The sequence below is a fragment of the Pyxicephalus adspersus genome, chromosome 4, assembly GCF_032062135.1.
Source record: "Pyxicephalus adspersus chromosome 4, UCB_Pads_2.0, whole genome shotgun sequence".
NCBI lineage: Eukaryota > Metazoa > Chordata > Amphibia > Anura > Pyxicephalidae > Pyxicephalus > Pyxicephalus adspersus.
In genome coordinates this window covers 9,033,409-9,052,714 of record NC_092861.1, presented here as the reverse complement: position 1 = coordinate 9,052,714, position 19,306 = coordinate 9,033,409, and the positions used below count along the sequence as shown (strand labels likewise).

General features: G+C 42.8%; 1 protein-coding gene across 1 annotated transcript; it reads right to left on the bottom strand.

Annotated features, from left to right (window-relative positions):
- Positions 1–16,440, bottom strand: LOC140328036 (zinc finger protein 324B-like). Its single transcript, XM_072407347.1, has 6 exons — positions 16,342–16,440; positions 13,608–13,734; positions 12,897–12,995; positions 11,035–11,208; positions 9,023–9,121; positions 1–2,671 (listed from the first exon to the last, which is right to left on the bottom strand). The coding sequence occupies exons 1-6, from the start codon at positions 16,360–16,362 to the stop codon at positions 1,914–1,916; spliced, it is 1,278 nt and encodes a 425-aa protein (XP_072263448.1). The 5' UTR covers positions 16,363–16,440; the 3' UTR covers positions 1–1,913.
- Between the last annotated feature and the right edge of the window lie 2,866 nt (positions 16,441–19,306).

Sequence of the window (19,306 nt, the reverse complement as noted above, 5' to 3'; positions counted from 1 at the left end):
TAGTGCAGTGTCCCAGAAATTTCTTTATTTTATCGTATGAGTAAATACAACCTTAGCTGTTTTTTTTCCCAACAACAATCTACAGTTATACAGGCAAAACAATGCAGGACTTTCATACAAACACAATTCTTTCTTGTATACATAATACTTTTTATATCCCTTTGTGCTATATACAGTCACATTTATAAGGTCCAGCACAGACAGGAACTAAGTCAATTGTTAAGGAACGACATGGAGGTCAATATGCTTAGCAATCACTTTCAAATTCTGAAACACAAGAGCTAATACTTTAATGGCTGAAAAACTTAGGTATTACAAGAGGTTCTGTCTGGTTAGCCAGAGCATGTTGGGAAGAGAATGATGGGTTTTATCTTTATAAACAACAGAGCCTTCAATGTCCATTCATTAATCTGCAGATCTGTATTGTTTAGCACCGTGATGAAGATTCATTAACCAAATGAGGACAAGGTAACCTGTAATGAAGTACTGGGCAACAGGATCCCTTTATGCTAAAAAATATTAACTCTGTTCTCACAAACTGTAACTGATTTGTAAATGTGCCTTAATGTGTGGAACTGTAAACACATAAATATGCTCCTCTTTTAATAAGTAGCAGCCAGAAAAAACCTTTACACAAGGCTCAGCTCTAAGCAAAAGGTGAAGCTGAGGCCTCTTAACATGGGGAAATGTTGGACTACATCTCAGCAGCTTGAAGTAGTGTTTGCAGGAGGATATTCCACTACCTACTTATGTACACAAGCCTTATATCACCTGTTCATCTACATACATTTCTTTTAAATATTTAGTGCTGGTCTAGGTATTCTTTCACTTGTTCCTACCCTCTCTCTGAATCAGTCTTATGTCCTGAACAAAGTACTTTACATAGCTATATAAAGGAAAACCCGGCGGTTATGGACAGCTTTTGTCTCCACTAGGAGGCAGTAATCAATTAGAATGGTCTAAATCTGTACCTCTGTATCTCACATAGAGGAATGGTCCCCAGCTGCCCTATACAGTCTGGATCCCACACAGATGAAGGGTCATCATTAGCCCCATACAGTCTGTATCCTTTACAAGGGAGAGGTCCTTAGCTGGTTTGTGTCATCTAAATTTCACATGAAGGAGTTGCCCTGTCCAGTCCAGATCTCACACAGAAGAGTAGTCATCAGCTGCCTCATACAGTCTGTATTTTATATCGAGAGAGGAGAGGTCCTCAGCTGCCCTGTACAGTCCGCATCTCACACAACAGAGAGGTCCTCAGCTGCCCTGTCTTGTAGAGGAATGGTGAAGCTGCCTCGTCCAATCTAGATCTCATACAGAGGAGAGGCCCTGAGCCACCCCATGAAGTCCGCACCTCACGATAATTGTACCACAGACAGCCATGGGTAAGTTTGCACTTGTATTGTTCATCGACGTATACATCAAAATGTTAGTGCTATTACAGACAACGCATATTGCTAACAACCATGTGGTATAATATCACAAGTATAAAACGGACACCTATGTTTTTATTCAAACATAAAACTTGTCCAATTAGCTGGGTCGATCATTGGGGAATTTTGTAGTAAGTCATCCCAAAGTGCTAATTTTAAATGCATTGCCATTTTGTACAGTATCGATAGGAATTCTTCTGATGACTGTAGAGATCGATATGTTGTTGATGCGGCAGGCATTTCAGGCATCCATCAGTAAGTCAGAAAGCAACCTAACCGTATATCTGTGTCATTTCAGAAAGCTTACACTTGTTTTCAAGGTGTGCTGAAGTTCTTGGACATGTCACATACACATACACACAGTGGTAACCACAATTCTTATCAATTCCAAACACTGAAGTATTTTACCTAGTGTACTGCTCATAAAATACATTCAAATATAATATAAGACGCATATGCACCATGGTGCAAAGAGAGCAGTTAGAGTGGTGGTTCACTGAAGGCCAAGTCCTCTCCTCCATCTCCTCTTTCCACACCCCGAAGAATGTCCTCCACCACATGTACCCGACTGTGCATACGCAACTGGGACTTGTATATGAAGGTCCGATGGCAGCGCATACACTGGTGCGGGTGGTCTCCAGCCATGTGGGTCCGCTGGTGTCGGTTGAGATCCGAATTCTGGCTAAAACTCTTCGGGCACAGGTGACATTTGTGAGGCTTTTCGCCACTGTGGGTCCGACGGTGATGAATGAGGTTGGAGCTGTGTGTAAAGGTTTTGCCACACTCAGTACACTGGAAGGGTCGTTCCCCAGTGTGCGTACGCTGGTGATCCTTTAACTGCGTGCTTCTGCTGAAAGTCTTTGGGCATTTTTGGCACTGGTAGGGTCGTTCACCAGAGTGAGTGCGTAGGTGCTCTTTTAGCTGCGTGCTACGTAAGAAGGTCTTCTCACATTGTGAACATTTATACTGTTTCACCCCACTGGTAGTCAGTCTTTCACTGAAAGTAGCGGTTACACTGGGGAGACCCCAGTCTATGGAGCAGTGGTGAGCCCTGTTGTCTGTCACTACTAAAGGCTGTGGCTCAGTCACGAATGCTGGTAAGGATCCCCTTAGCTGAGCCTGTCTCTCTTTCTCCTCATCAAAATACCGAAGTAGGCTCCCCACCAGCACCTTAGGCAGAGGCTGCCCTCCATGTATGACCTTCATGGGTTCCTCAAGATGGTTGTGTAGAGTGACATCTGTGTGAAGGGACACAACAAGTTAACATGATGGACAGAATTAAAGATGCAATATTGAGACCACCTTTTTGTTACACCATATGACCAAAACTATGTGGACAACCCTCCAAATAATTGAATTTAGTGAAGATTACTGCCAATGAAACAAACCCAAAGATGTTCAGTCCAATCCTGAACACCTTTGGGTTTGACCTGGAACACCAATTGAAATATAGAGCTGCAAATTAAAGAAGGAATAAGGGGGAAATCCAACATGCTGGTTAGATGTCCACACTTTTTTGACCATATTGTGTCTTGATTAAAAGGTAAGCCATTAAAATTCATACAATTGGCTGATATATCAGAATAAAAAAAGAGGAGTACACTAAAAACCAACTGCTCTTTAGATAATTGCTCCTTAGACAGCTGGGACAACTGATTTTTAACTCAACTCCTGGTATTTGTCCAATATTAGTATAAGAGTCTCTCAGGAAGCTGAAGGTTTACAAAGAGTGGACTGAATTATGCTGGTTGTCATTTACCTGGGAAACTGGGAACTCCGAGGGTGACAACGTTGGACTGAATGCATGTAAAGGTTGTAAAGGTGTAAAGGCTCAACCCCTTTTTTGTCTTCTTTACAAAGCTAGAGATCTGCATTAGGATAAATTATAACTAGATGTTCAGGAAAAGACACCAAGACCAAAATGTTTACCTCAGCTGGATGAAGCCAAGCAATTCAATATAAATAATATAGAATACATATAATACCAATGAATTTTGGAAAAAAATGTTTCTCAGACACACTCAGAAAAGTAATGTATGCCTGCCCCCCAACCTGCTAAATGTCATATGGCTGGAGGAAAAATACAGTATAAAAGTCTCAGTGACAAAACTGAGGTAATGCTAAAGAAAGTTGATGGACATGAGCCCAAATCTACAGAAACTTGAAGCATTTATGTACATTTCCATTGTTATGTTTTCTGGCAATGACAATATCTCCAGCCTGCACTTTACTATAGCTTTCAGTGGGAATCAGCATTCCAAATAGGCTGGCAGAAGAAGAGGGAGTCGGGAACGATAGCCAAGGAACACCATGAATAGGGGTCAAAATCCACCTCAGCGCTGAAGTGACACTCAATTTTCCAACCAAGACTTTTCTGGCACACAACTATCCCTGCGTAGTTAGACATCTTCTTCATCAGAGGACTGGGGATCGGATGCCTGACGGTCACCAGGCAGCAGCCCTCCACAGACAACCTCGCACATGCTCACTGCCATTCTGCCTGCTACAAAGACAGCGGCTGCACAGACCATAGAGACTCCTAACACAGAGACAATCGGATAGCCAACTCCCTAGAGCACCATGCATCAGTGAGTGCCCCCTTGGGGATCTCCTCCATGATCCTTTCCTAGAAGGTTGACCACCTTCCATCTAGACAAGCCCTGGGACATATGCCTTGACATTGGGGAGACCACCTGAAGGAAGCACGCAGACCCCCCATGTTAAAGAAGTTCCCCTCCATCCCGCATAAGTGCCATCCTAAAAATATCTCAGGATATGACATCTGACCTGACCCATTGGCCAGACACCTACCTACATGGCTTGCCCACTAAGGAGGACTTCCGCCACCTTATCACTGAGGTCAAAGAAACTTGCAGAGCTGAAAACCACACACTGTGGGTGGACCCATGTAATCTGGCGGACAAGGTGGACACAGTAGATGAGGATTAGCAATCGGCAAAATCCCAGATAACCCAGGTTTCCTCACAAGCTTCTACCCAGTGAGATTTCCAACTCCATCAGGAGGACTTGGCTAACAGGGGACGCAGTAACAATATCCAGGTCAGAGGTCTGCATGAAGCCTCTCAATCCTCTAATTTACAGGAGGTGCTCCAAACTAACTTTACATTAATTGTCCTGGGTCATCCTACTGCTAAATCTATCAAATTTGAGCCATAAAGCCTCTGGGAACTACTTCTAGGCCTAGGGATGTAATTTGCAGAGTGCATGACATCGCACTTAAAGAAGAGATGCAGCCGATTGTCAGGAAAATGAGGAACATTGATTTACCAGTTCTTGGAAATTTCAAGGATAACCCTCTAGCACAGATGGGCCTTAAAATCCCTACCCTCACTCCTCAGAGATGCCTCCATTCCCTACTGCTGGGTCTTCCCTTTCAGCTTGAAAGTCCTTAGGGATGGGAGGTCAGCCACTGTTTGACAAACCAAAGATCTGCACACTTCTGCCCCACCCTTAGGATCTCCTGTCTTTCCATATTGGGATGGGAACCACTCCTACTTTGCCCTCAAAAAAGTTGACAGTGTTGCAACCTCAACAGTCTCCAGAGAACATTGAGCATAGAAAAAGGGCCCTGTGAGGCCAAGGACACCCCATGGCTACTTTGACCGTTTCGCTTGATGGATTGAACTCTAGCTAGTCTGGAATCCTGGAGGGGACGTTGATTGGGTTATCCCAGCTGGACCCTACGCTAACGCTTCTGTAAACTTTGATTTATCTACTGTATTAATATTTGGGACAGACTTCCCATCGTTGTAATTAGGCAGTGTAGATGATGATGATAGTTCACCTTCCTTGTCTTACCTCTGGAACCATATCTTTGTGTTATTTTGCCAGCTGCCTGGTTCCTCCACTGCTATACCAGTTTATTTAGGAGGGGGGGACTGGGAAGTTCATTGGATTTATGCCACCCTTAGTATTCTTGTATATATATTTTACTTAGGTTGTGCTCTGTTATCTATTTTACCATGGATCCCATCTTAACTTAACCTGTATTGTAACCATATGCACCATAATACCTTCAATATCTTTCCCTCTCCAAGCCAGGTATAGGAGATGACAATAACTAGTTATGATTGGTCGATCCAATCACGTCTCCCAGGGGGTCTCCCAGCTCGCTCAGTAGTAGTTCTAAACCATGGACTAAATTTTCCACGGCTGGTCCTTGGGCTTGAGGGAGGTCATCCTCCGAACTGCTTTGGATATTCTTTTATCTCAAGATTATTGGTGTTTACCTTATGTGTGTGTTTTTATGTTGTTCTGTCCCTTTTCTTTTCTTTCTTGCCACAGTCATCTCTTCCTGAATGGGTCTTGGTTGCAACATTTGGCGCCCTGGCAGCACAACTATTCCACAAACAATACACTTTTTATTCTGTGGTGCACAAAACGCATACTACTACTTGGGAAATGCCACGGGCCTCTAAATGACTTTCTGCCGAGACAAATTCCAACTAAAGTATCTCTCTGATGTGCTCTGAAGAGGTACACTCTAAAACACACATTCTGTTTCACAGATCTCCATGTTATGGGAGGCCCAATGGCAGTAATTCGTGTAGAATGCATATGAGAATCCACCAAGCTCAAAAGGGTTAATTATTACAGCACACACAACTCACCCAAACTTTGTAAAAACTGGAACAATCCTTATATTCCGCCCACTCAGTGCAGCTTTTATGCCAGGTAGTGTATATTCGCACAAGTCCGAGAACGGACAGCCAAATAAACCGCACTAGCACTTTGAGATGTCTGGGATTCCAGACAGCAGTACACCTTCCTGGGATTCCGGACAGCAGTATTCCTTCCATGTCTCGGCCCTGGCTCGCTAACAGATTGTTCATCCATGCATATGTAGACTGCTGTTGATCAACAAAAATTTGAAATTCCACCCACATCTTTCTATAGTTACCTGCAGATTGGACATTATGCTCAGACGTTAACCAAAAATCTTGGCTTACAGTATCTTATACTGAGCTCCTATAGCTGAGAAGACCTAGGCTTATTGGACTCGGACTGGTACTCATCACTAACACCAGAAAAACCTGTATTTTTACTTTGGTTAATGTTTGTAATCACTGTACAGTGTTATATTTGTTGTATGTCTTCCCCTTTATTGGAAAATAAATAAATACAAAAATAAATGTTTCTTGTAAAGTCTCTACAGGCCTCAGTCTGTACTTGATAGTTCTTCATAACAGGGCACTGAAGTTTTATAACACTTGCTATCGGTCTGTGGTGGTGAAGGTAGAAAACCATTCTTCCATCCGATCATCCCGAAACTCCATCAATGAGCATGGCAGAGAACCCCGATGAATATTGTGCATTTTTATGAAGCTCTCCAACCAGCCATTGGAAGCTTTAAAGTCCTGGATTCCCATATCGTGGGCGATCTGAAGTGCTTTTTCCCAGATGATGCGACCAGACAGTGCAATGTCTGTACCGCAGACAGAGAACAGCCAGGCCCAAACAGCTGAATTAACCTGATCATTAGTAGTCCTCCTCCACCATCTGATGCGGTCTCCACTCTCATTGTTCTGAAAAGCATACAGCAGTTCCTCTCGACATTTTATGATCCGAGTGATCTGAGCCCAACTGACTCTGAACTAGGCAGCCAGCGATCCCACAGACTCCTTATTCTCATAGGCACACGGCACCAGAATCTTGTCCCTCAGCTTTAGTCCGTTGCGCTTTTGCATGGCTGGCTTATTGCAGGAAGGCTTGGGTAAGCTTGTGACCTGAATCCATTGCATCCCTTCGGTTTCGGCGTGCTGGAAGTGACAGGAAGGAACCAGGTTACAGGTCTGTGTGCCGCAGATGAGCCAAAGCTGTATCCATTCCAATGGTGGAGACAAGATAGAACCCAACAATTTTAGGTGACAACTCAACAGCATCAGCAAATGTCCTCGTGACAGACGGCCATCAATCCCTCTTTTCAAATTTTCTACTCAAGAAAGATTGCAGATGAATAACTGTCTGCTTTCACCCAAACACCTCAGGAGCACTGACAATTATACAAGAATAATCTCCCTTTAATGCTATGGTGCAAATCCAGATTGAGTGTCATGTATGGCGAGTGAAATTAAGCTCAAACGGTTCTCTAGAGTAAAGAGGCCATTTTTCCTCAATAAGGATAGAAGTACATAGAGGAAATCATTAGACCAGTTGTGTTTTGATCTGATTATATGATTTTAATCATTAACAAGGCATGTGATTAAAGGGGCTTCTAAAGGTCCTTTTTCAGTGAGGGTTTGTGAAAAAAAAAATACATCTGGATTGCTGCTTTTTTCCTTAAAACCTCTACAACATGACACATCAGAGGACAAAGTCAGAATCAGGTACTATATTAGAAAAGGACATGTTGGTATGATACACAATAACATGCAAGAATGACCAAAAAAAACTTCCTAGGCGAACCTCATTAACTACATGTCCATCACTGAAAAATACTCAATAGTCAGTGATCACAACCTTGAAGCAAACTAATACTCCATACAGTGACCAGCCAAAATAATAAAGCCATCTGTCTAATACTATGTAGATGACTGACTGACCCATCAATCATTGACCCCGCAATATCAAGGTGTCTTATGCTATATGGCACCAACATGTTAACAGCACATATAGAAATACACATTGCCTCCACTAGTCTGTAGTGTTCTTTTGCATACTAGTCCCATCTCTTCTGTAGAGACCAGGCCACTTTCTTCCATTGCAGTTGTTGCATGATTATGCTCATTGTATGCTATTTTGTTGGTCAGGACGAACACCCCAACTGGTCTGTGGTTATGCAACCAGCGCCTAAAACTTTCCAATGCAGTGTGTTCTGATACCTATTCTCAAGGTTATGATTAAATCCAAGTTAAAACCATCCTATCCTCAGAAACTATTAAAGCTTGAATGCTTGGTTGAGATATGACATAAGCACATCAGCAACTGTAACTATTATCAGCAGAGGCTTCAGAAGACTAGAATTTTGTCTTGTTTTTCAGCAATTTGTGCAACGGTATACATTTCTGTGGTATCGGACAATGCAAGACAGCCTTCCAGGTGCGTCAATGTACCTTGGGTGCCCAAGACCCAATTTCTTCCAACCCCAGTTCACTTTTGGTAGGTACAAACCACAGCATACTCGGAATACCCTTCAAAGCCTGCCATGACAAGTCCAGATATCACAATTTGGTTAACAGTTAACATGACAGAAATTAACCTAAACCTGCAATTTTAGGAAAACACCTAAATAAACAGTTGAAACAAATGTTAATTGAGAAATGATTTTTAGTAATGTTCAACAACTCTTGTGATCTAAATCAAACCTGTAAGAAGGCACAGCCAGATCAGCAACCTCGCTCAAAACCTAAAAAGAAGAGCAAAGCGGACAAAAGTCGGCGCACAAGGGGTCTGCCTTCTTGTCCTTTTAGGCTGTAACCTTTAGACAGGCTCGTATTGCAGGGGAAGCTCCCAGGCCCACTGGACACTAAAGGTAAGATACAAGCAATAGGCTCCTGGTGCCAGCCTTAGACATATGGGCCCAAAACAATACTACTTTATACTATGTGTACTATAATTTCTCCACTCACCTTCCACAGCAGGCTGTGGTCGGTCCTCTTTCTCTGGAAATGAATGCGCTTCTTCCTGCTTGATCCATAGTGCTAACTCTGGATTAAAAACCATGTTGCCTGCACAGGGAAAAAATATATATATGTAAAAGTATCACAGAAACCAGCAGGGTGTCTACCAAAACTTCAACATAATTATCACATTTTTCTCACCTCAATATGCTTCAACAACACCAAGGACTTAGAAAAATAAGTCATAAAACAATTCAAAATGAAAGCATAACTACTGGCTTTTGGCTTAATACAGAACAGGAACTATATTATTCAGTCAGTCTTGTGATCCAAACAGCATAGCCAGACCTCACTTCTCCACTACAATTAGCAAATACAACTTGGTCCAGAACGTAGCCTGGCCTACAAATTGACCAAGAAAAAGCAACATCACATGAGAGGGAATCACTCTCATAACTACAGGCAAGCAAAAACACATGTGAGAAAGTTGCCCCTACCCATAAGTTCAGTGTCTCTATTTTCCTTACTCCTTGAACATTTTGTGAATACTTGGTAATCTAGCAATCAGCAAGAACCAATGGATAGTTACTTCAATAGGGTAACAAAATTCTTCCTGCTGCTGTAGATGCTTAGGTGTAGCATTATTGATAGGTCTATCAGTGAAAGCTATGCGTAGCTTCATCCACAGCCCTTCAGATTGACAGCGCATTACTCCGGAGCTAAAGGAATGGATGTAAAAAACTTGTCAAGCCCTAATTTTAACCTTATAACAGAATAAGAGAGCAGAGAGGTGATATTAGTCTGTTGTGTCCCCTTTCTGTCCATTCACAGGCTGGAAAGGGAAAGTGATTGAGTGGTGCCGATTAACCATAGCACAAAAAGTTAGGTCACCAGGCTACAAGGGTTGTGAAAATCTTAGGACCAGATGGCAAAATAAAAAAAAAGACTGGTGTAAACAATGATTATTCTGCTCAATGTGTAAAACAAAACACACAAAGACATACATGGGCCCAATTTAATGAAGTTATCCAGGACTAGAGAAGATAAGACTGTCATGAGAAAACCTGGGTCATCCAGCATACCTGGAATGGATCAGTTCTGGATTGAAAACATTTGCCAACATCAAATGATTTTAAATAAATCCAATCCAGGTTTGTTGGATCACTCAGGTTGGCTTATATCTTGGAAACATTAATAAATCAGGCCCATTGCATACAAAATCTTAAGAGAATACACATATCCCTTCTACCCATTCTATGTAGTCAACAGTGGGTCATCTGTCCCATTCCCAAATGGCTACTAACTTGAATCCCACTGCCATCATTCTCTTCGATTTTTAAATATTATAGATAATTCTTCCTAGAACTAACAACACTGTGCATGTGTGGCAGTGCAAAGAAGATTTCAGCACAGGATATCAACGCTGTGGCTGACCAAAGGTGTGGATAGAAAATATTTGTAGAAGTACACTAACAGCTTACCTTACTTACTGTATTTAAATTTGCACAGGAGAAGCTACAATGACAGAGCAGAGATTAAGCAGGATTGTCCACTACTCCCTCATAGTTCACATTCATGCTGGGTTTTCTAGCCTTACATCTGAAGCCATTTTTTGTTAAGGTTGGGTCAGAGTAGAAAAGGATTAGAGACACTGTCAGCTTTGTCTTGCTGTTTATTGGAGATCTAATATTTGCATCAAATTTGTATTCTTTTCTTATGAGTGGACATAGATGCAAAGGTTTTTTTTGCTTTGTACACAATTGGGGAGATTTCCCTTCTCTATTTGTCCTGGTGACCACTGTACTAAGACAAAAAGAAATCAAAAAAGTTGACAGGAAATCTTCCAATTGGAACTACAATTTCAATTTTTTTTTTAATACATGATGTGTGTGTATAAGACAGGAAGTGAACACAGACACAAAAGACACAACAGATCTCACCCCTTTGGCTCTTTAAAATAAACTTTAAGAAATTATTTCTAATACATTTTAAGAAGCATGGTCTGACAGCTGCAAACCTACTGGATTCTGTGCTTTCTTCTATTTTTGGTACAGAAGTCTGGCTGCTCTGCTCGCTGGTCACACCCTCCATTTTAACCCGCAGTAAGATGTTGGGTTTAGTGTGTGGCAGTTCTAGTACACGGTCAGAAGTGTCAGCCATGGGTTCTTCCAGGACATCGCCACGTGAACCCCAGGCTAGAAAGAAACAACAGAGGAGCATCAGAAAAGTTTACAGGGTCACTTTAAAATAGGATAAACATCCATTGATTAATTTATACAATTGCTCCAACCTTCAAACTCTGATGTACTAATGATTTCTGCAGCTGAAATTACACACCTGAAGTGTCTGATACCAGCAGCTGCCAGACAATATAAATGCATTAGAGCTTGAAGATGCTGAAGGCAAAGTAGTACATCAGATTCTTTTATAGGCTGATATGTATTTACAGGCAGCACTATGGCTCAGTGGTTAGCACTCTGTCCTTTGCAGCACTGCGTCCCAGGTTGGAATCTCCACTAGGACATTATCTGCATGGAGTTTGCAAGTTCTCCCTTTGTTTGCGTGGGTTTCCACCGGTACTCCAGTTTCCCCCCACATTCCAAAAACATTCAGTTAGGTTAATTGGCTTCCCACCGAAATTGACCATAGAATGTAATAAAGACATATAACTATAGCAGGCATATTAGATTGTGAGCTCTCTTGAGGGACAGCTGGTTACATGACTATGGACTTTGTACAGCCCTACATAATATGTCCGCGCTATATAAATGATGTATAATAATAATGTCCTTGACAGTATCAACAGGGTGACTTCAACCATTGCATACTCTATCCAAAAAATAGTTTGGCTTTAGACATACTGCCCTGCTGCAAGTCAAATCATTTTCCTGTAAACCAGGGACACAATTTCTAAGGCTAGGTACACACGTGCAATGGTTCCCTTCCGATAATCGGCTCAGGGCTGATATCGGACAAGAATCTTGTGTGTGTACAGGGCTTGTCGTTCATATTTTGAATGACCATCTTGGCAGATCCACGGATGATGGACAATGAACCATTGTAATGCAAGTGAAGGGGTAGAGAGCACAGCGGGGTGCCGCTCTGTCATTCTCCCCTCTCCATAGATCAGAATGGTGCTGTATGTACTGCACTCATTCATGCATTATGCAGTCATTAGTCGTTGGAAGGGAACGTGAAAGATCCTTTCCAACGACAGGTATTGCACGTGTGTATACAGCTTAAGTAGTGTTCTAAGGTCTGTTCTCCCCATGTCTTGGTTTCCTCTGTGAACAGAAATCCAAAAACACAATGTAGAGAGTTAAATCAGCTTATTGTACTTCTGAGTCACAACCTGGAACAATCAAGCTGTAAATAAGTGTTATCAGCGGGTCAGTACTTCTATACTTGTTCTGGGTCATCAAACCAGCTGGGTCAACACGTCACCCAGGAAACAATCTTTCAAAAGTAGCTCAGCAATGACAGCCACTGTGATTTTTTATGACACAATCCCTATATAGAGTCTACATTAGGTTGAAGTTAAGCAATACATGTAATTTACCATCTGTGATGAATAGTGTCAATCTCAATACATCTGGGCTGTATTTATCACAATAAAAGTAAATAATAAACTGAACTTGTAAAGAGCTATTTGAGTATGAGACACAATGGGCCTGATTTATTAAAGCTTTCCAAGATCGGAGGGGATAGACTATCATGGGGAAACCTGGGTAGTCCAGCAAACCTGGAATATATCTGGTTCAGGAATTAAAACATCTGCCATCTAATAGCAAATGATTTTTAAGAAATCCAGTAACTCCAATGATAGTCTTCTCCAGTCTTGGAGAGCTTTACAAAAATCAGGCCCAATGTAAGAGATCCTCACCATTTGCTGACATTTCCTCTTTACTGAATTCATCGCTGAAACACAATTCTTCAGACTGCTGAATCCTCACCAGGATGCCAGGGTTAGCAATCTCATACCCTGCAAGGAAAGGGAAAAACAGTCTGGGATTACTATAAACAGACAATGTTACTGATTAGTTAAAAGAAATGTAAAATAGCAATTTGTTCATGTAAAATGGCAGAAAAAAAAAACTATTACAATTTCATAAAACAGCAATAAATTCTGAAGTCAGGACTAGGCTCCAGTGTTCAACCCAGAGTCTTTTTTTTTTTTTGTTTCAACATTTTTATAACATTTTAAAAGATAAACATGAACAGATTACACAATAACCAGACTTTTTTTTTTTTTTTTTTTAAGGGAAGAAATTAGTGGGTGGCAGCCCATGTATTGTGAAAACTCTTCATTAACCACCCAAGAACAGTCAGGTGGTTTCTAAAAAGTGCCGGGTGGAGCGCCCCGCTAAAAGGGGCCAGGGAGAACACTGCGCTCCATTAGCAGCCATCCAATAACAACACTTCAGTGACCATTAAAGCCACTGGATAGGCTGGTAAAGGAAGTCTTCCTATTCTCCGCCTGTTGGTCACCCCCTATGGATCCTACTCTATACACGATGCCCCACAGCAGATCATTTTATCACATATAAATCCCACATATTCTGAAAAACTTTACAGCACAGAAAAAACAGTTTACCGAGTGCATTGAGCGCTCCATGGATCTCCTTCATGATATTTCGGTAGAGTTTCCTCTGCCAGTCAGCCATCAGTTGCCAGTCCCGCTGAGAGAAGTAGACAGCCACATCATTAAATGTCACTGTGCCCTGAAATAAAGAGGGATAAGGAGGTGACCCCCATTAGTATCACACTTACACTACCGGAGAACAATGAGGACATGGGAAAAAGACACAGACCCACCACAAACACAGCCAGTACTGAAAAGTTCTCTATTTTTAGTGAAACTACAGACATCAGAAAACTTTATTAAATCCCATCACATGTGATAGTTTGCCTATCTTCTGCAAGATCTGAAGATTTACCTGGGGATGTTTACCTACTAGAAAGGACGTCTGGGTAATGCCATGCTTTGAATTTGATTAGCGACCTATAGCCCTTTTTGTCTGAAACAGGTTTAGCATTCTTATACAAGGTGCAAAACCCACTTGAAGAAAGTCATATACAACCCAGACATAGGTCAACTGCACTAGTTAAGGAATTCTGAATGATTGCAGAAGAGTCTCAAAATAAAGTCCAACCAATGCCGCAGGGCCTTACAATAGTGTTGTGTTAAACATAACATTACCAAAAAGTCTCTACGTTTGATATTAAAGATATTGATATGAGGAGACTGTTGGGGCACGGTCATAATGGTGTTCTAGGAATGACTGTAATGTGACTGTAGGCTCTGTGCAAATTATTAAGTAAACCAATGGAACAGGAAGATTTAAGGAAACCGTATTAACAAGCCAAGTATTGTTTAAGGACAGCCCTATAGTGGTGATAAAGAGTGTCTGAAGATCCCAGCAAAGAAACGTTACAGGAACAAGCCCTGGGAGCAGCAAACTTTCCAAAGTGCAAAGCTTCAGAATATAGGTGTTATACATCCTGCATGCAGCCAGGGGCGCTCTAGCTTCATATTTTGGGTGTTATACATCCTGCAGGAAGCAGGGGGCACTCTCCTAGAAGAGGCTCAGACTTAACCTCTCTCCCTATTTATATGATTAGCTTGGCCAAGCAAATCTGGGCTTTGGTCAGAGAAACAGCCACACCACCAGCCCTGCTTATCTTGTTGGAGGAATAAAAGTGTAATTTCTTTACAGAATGATCCACGTTCCATTATCAACATTCACTAATCTAGTTTCCAATACTGGGATATTTACATTAATAATCATGGACCACCAGAGATGTGTTTCCTCTGTAAGTCATGTGACCTGGATTGCGGCCCATGGACAGAGGAAAATGGATTTATTAGGGTCTGGGATTTAAGAGTTCCTCAATCTGAGCCTCTGAAATTCATGTTGTGACTTTAAGAGACCTCCGACCCTCATGTTGGGACTTGAATGGCTTCTGACTCATAAGATGAGATCTTAGGGGAGCTACAGCCCTCAATCTGAGACCTTAGAGGACCCTGAACTGCAACCAATAACTTTGGGGTACCGTTGACTTTAGGGCAGAATTTTTTTTAATCTGGGTGGGAAGAAATTTTAGGCAGGTGCCAGCCCCTTAAAATGCCCGGGAGGTTACTGAAAAGTGCAGGGTAGTGCACCTGGATAAGGGGGTGGGGAAACACTGGGGGTCGTCTGAACCTCAAGCTGACCACCGACCCTCAGGACCAGACTTCGGAGTTTCTGACCCTGAAACTGAGACCCTAGGGGACCTCCGACCTAAAAAATGACTTTAGGGGACCCGTGATCTAAAGCGTAGCCAGGTGACTTCTGATCAATGAAGCTCAGACTTTATGACATTGCTTGCCCTCATCCTAAAACTTTAAGGTATCTCTGGCCCTCAAATTGATAACCTAGGGGACCTCCCCCAGACAAGCTGAGGTTTTAAAGGACCCTCAATCTGAGACCTTGGGAGACCTCTGCCCCATGAGCTAAAACCTTAGGGGGCCTCCGACAATCAGACACGTCGGGGGACCGCAACCTCCAGGCTGAGACATGAGGGGCTCTTCCACAATCAGAGACCTCAGGGGACCGCAACCCCCAGGCTGAGTTATTAGAGGCCCTCTGACAATCAGAGACCTCAGGGGACTGCACCCCCCAGGCTGAGACATTAGGGGCCCTCTGACAATCAAATTGAGACCCTAAAGGGGCCACTAACCCTGAAGCTGAGACTTTAGAACCAATATTTATACAAAATGCTAATGGACGATTTATCATGCAAGGCTTTTCATTTTTCGCACCGGTTGTCATCATTAGGATGAGATATTTTGGTAAAAAAGTGATCACAATTCAGATGAATGTATGAACATTGGGTGAAAACACAGTGTATGCCTAGCATTAGGTGAACGTCTGAATAAACGGTGATTGATTCTAACAGTTCTGCCTGTAATCACTTTAGGAAATGATGGTAAATGACCCATCGGCCTCTCCAAGGATGTGTTGGTAATGACAGAGAACACCTTCAGTGGACTACAAATCCCAGCATGCCTGTGTAGGGCCAGGTGCATGCTGGGACTTGTAGTCCCCCCAGTCTGCATAAGTGACATCACTGGCCCCTCCCTGACATTTTGCATCCCCGCAGCCCTAATGATCTGTCAGGGAGACTTGCTGGGCTTGCTGGGCCCACTGGCGCCCCCTCTAGGGCAGGATGAGGACGCTGCTCTCCGCTGAGCCTTGTAGTGCCACACACCAAAAGGACTGGGGCTTCTAGTCTTTCCTGTAATGATATTGGATGCTGGGTTTAGGGAGCAGGGAAGGTGCAGTTACCGGGTCCCGAATCTCCTCCATGTCTAGCCGGTGTCCTGTCTGCTCCTAATCCCGGCCGCAACTTCCGGTCTCTAGCCAGCGCCCACCTGACTGAAAGGTGACGTACTGCGCGTGCGTCAGGAGCCTTACGTCGCCTCAGAGTGGTGGCTTGACTTGCTGGCTCTACTGCACATGCGTGTACCTGTCAGGCAACAGGTGCTGATGAAGATGATCTTTTATTTATTTACAGCTCCCCTCCCTTGTATAGCGTTCACATAAGAGCACTAAGAACAACAGGCAACATCTAGGTGCCTTTATAGAACAGAGGAATATGTTCTAAAGCAAGATGGACATGTTAAAAAGGAGAAATCAAAGAACTAGAGGGACCTGGCCAGTCTGTGTCATGTGACTGGCCTCTCCACCAATCAGGGAATTTCTTTGCACCAATTCATTAATTTTTAAGCCATTTCTCTAACATAATAACTAAGCAACCAAACTACAAATTGCTTTCAAATTAGAGTTTTGTATAAAAAAACTATGATTAGAGGAAAAAGAAGAAGGGTTGGTGCTAATAAACTGACATGACCAAAGGGTTTGGGTGCCTTGATTGTCCACTGACAAGGTGGTGTTATAAATGTCTATAAACAAGGGAGTGGTGCCATAGCAGTCTATAGACACGGGAGTGGTCTTATAGCAAATCTTGGACATGAGAGGTCAAGAAGGCCTGGCTCAAACTTGGTGCTCCAATTTATCCTAAAGGCGTCTAGTATTTCCCTCTATTCCAGTGTTTCTCAACCAGGGTTCCTTATGCTGAAACCTTAGGGAACCACCAAGCTGAGACATTAGGGGTCCTGCAGCAATCAAACTGAGACATTCAGACATTGGGAAATCTTTATTCTTTAAGCTGAGACATTAGGGGACTTCTGTCAATCAATCTGAGACCTGAGGGGACCGACAACCCACAAACTTTACTGAACCTGAACTGAACTGAGACTTTACGGAACCTTCAGCTACCAGGCTGAGACATTATAGGCCTTTCGACAATCAAACTGAGACCTTGAAGGGCCTCTGACCCCCAAGCTGAGACTTTGAAATCGATATGTGGACAAAACAGTAATTGTAAATTTATCATGCAAGACTTAATTTAATTCCACTGGGTAATTGTCATCATTAGGTTCCTCTAAAGGATGTTAGGAGTCCCTTGAGCAATGAGCAATTTGGATTTCTCTGGTCATTTGACACCAATGATCTTTTTGGCTGTATGTAAAGGAGTCCTTTTTCCTACTGACCACCATGCTGATATACTGTGTGCTGAGGATATATTTAGAGCAGGGGTTCCCTGAAATCTGAAAATTATTTCTGTCTTTTATGAACGCTGCAGCCAGACTCATCTATCCCACCACTCCTCCTCTGCTGTAATTCTCTTCATTGGCTTCCTTTTCACCTCCCTGGTATTCCACTAACCCGACTCTCTCCTCTACAATCTCTTATGAATGCTCCAGCCAGACTCATCCATCCTTCCCACCTCTTCATTGGCTTCCATTTCACCTTAGAGTCAAATTCAAGCTCCTGTGCTTTGCCTTTAAATCCCTCCACAGTTCTTGTCCCACTTACCTTTGTGACCTGATATTCCCCTAGCCGCTCTCTTCGCTCCTCCAATGACCTACTAATGACTTCCTCACTCATAACCTCGTCACACGTACAGCTCAGAAACTTTGCTAGAGCTGCCCCGACCCTCTGGAATGGTCTTCCTCATCCTATTCGGCTTGTTCCTACTTTCTGCTTTTAAGTAGGAAAAGCCAAGGGTCAGGTACTGGGTAGGCCGGACAAAGTCTGGACAGTCCATGGTCAGGGCAGCAAGGAAAAGTCAATGTCTGGATAATTCAAGGTCAGGGCAGGCAGAAGACAAGAAGCCGGGTTGAGGTTGGACTGAGGTCAGGTACCCAAAAAGGCAATATTTGACAGGGTACAGCTGGATTAAGTCTCAAGTAACAAGCTGAGGATCCAGAAACCAGAGCCTGGAACTGGGAATGTTTAAATAGGACTAACAATATATTAAAATGTCTTGAAAGTGGAGCCACACCTTAATACAGAAGAAGGCTTTCTGGAGATTAGGCGGATTTTGAGGGTCAAACCTTGCAGGGGGACTGGAAGCAAAGAATATGGGACAAGAAGATAAAGGGAGCATAAAATCAAAAGAGATTTTTCGGAACACTTAGATAGGAAGAAGCCTGGTTCTTGGATTTTTTCCACTGAGGACGATGAAGTTCTCTGGCTCCCAGTAACATCTTTCATAAGAGTATTAAGGTCCCAAGAGCTACGGCAAGAGGCTTCCAACAGATTATCACAACTGAAATGTAAAGCTACAGCCATCTGTTCCATGTTTTGTGTAAGCAAGAGATCAATACTGCAGTGGCTGGATCTGTCTCTTAGTCATTTTGACCTATCAGATGATGATGGAACAAGCTTCGCACCCCTAAATTGGGGGATTTTTGGCCATTCTTCTTTGCAAATTCTGTCAAGCTCAGTCAGGTTGGATGGGGACTGTCAGTGGACACTCATTTTCAGGTCTCTGCAGAGATGTGTGATAAGGTTTAAAATAGTGCTCTGGCTGGGGCATTCCAGGACATTCCCAGGGTTGTCCCTAAGCCCCTCATGTGTTGTCTTTGCTGTGTGGTTTGGGTCATGGTCATGTTGGATGGTGAACCTTCAGCCAAGTCTGAGGTCCTGAGCACTGTGGAATAGGTTTTTATTGGGGATATCTCTGTACTTTGCTCTATTCAACTGTCCCTTAACTCTGACCAGTCTCTGCTGCTGAAAAACAAACCCACAGTATGATGCTGCCACCACCTTCACTGTTGGGATGGTATTGGGCAGGTGATGAGGGGTGCCTGGTATCCTCCAGACATAACGTTTAGAATAAGGTCACATAGTTCAATCTTGGTTTCATCAGACCAGAGAATCTAAGTCCTTACAGTCTTAGAGA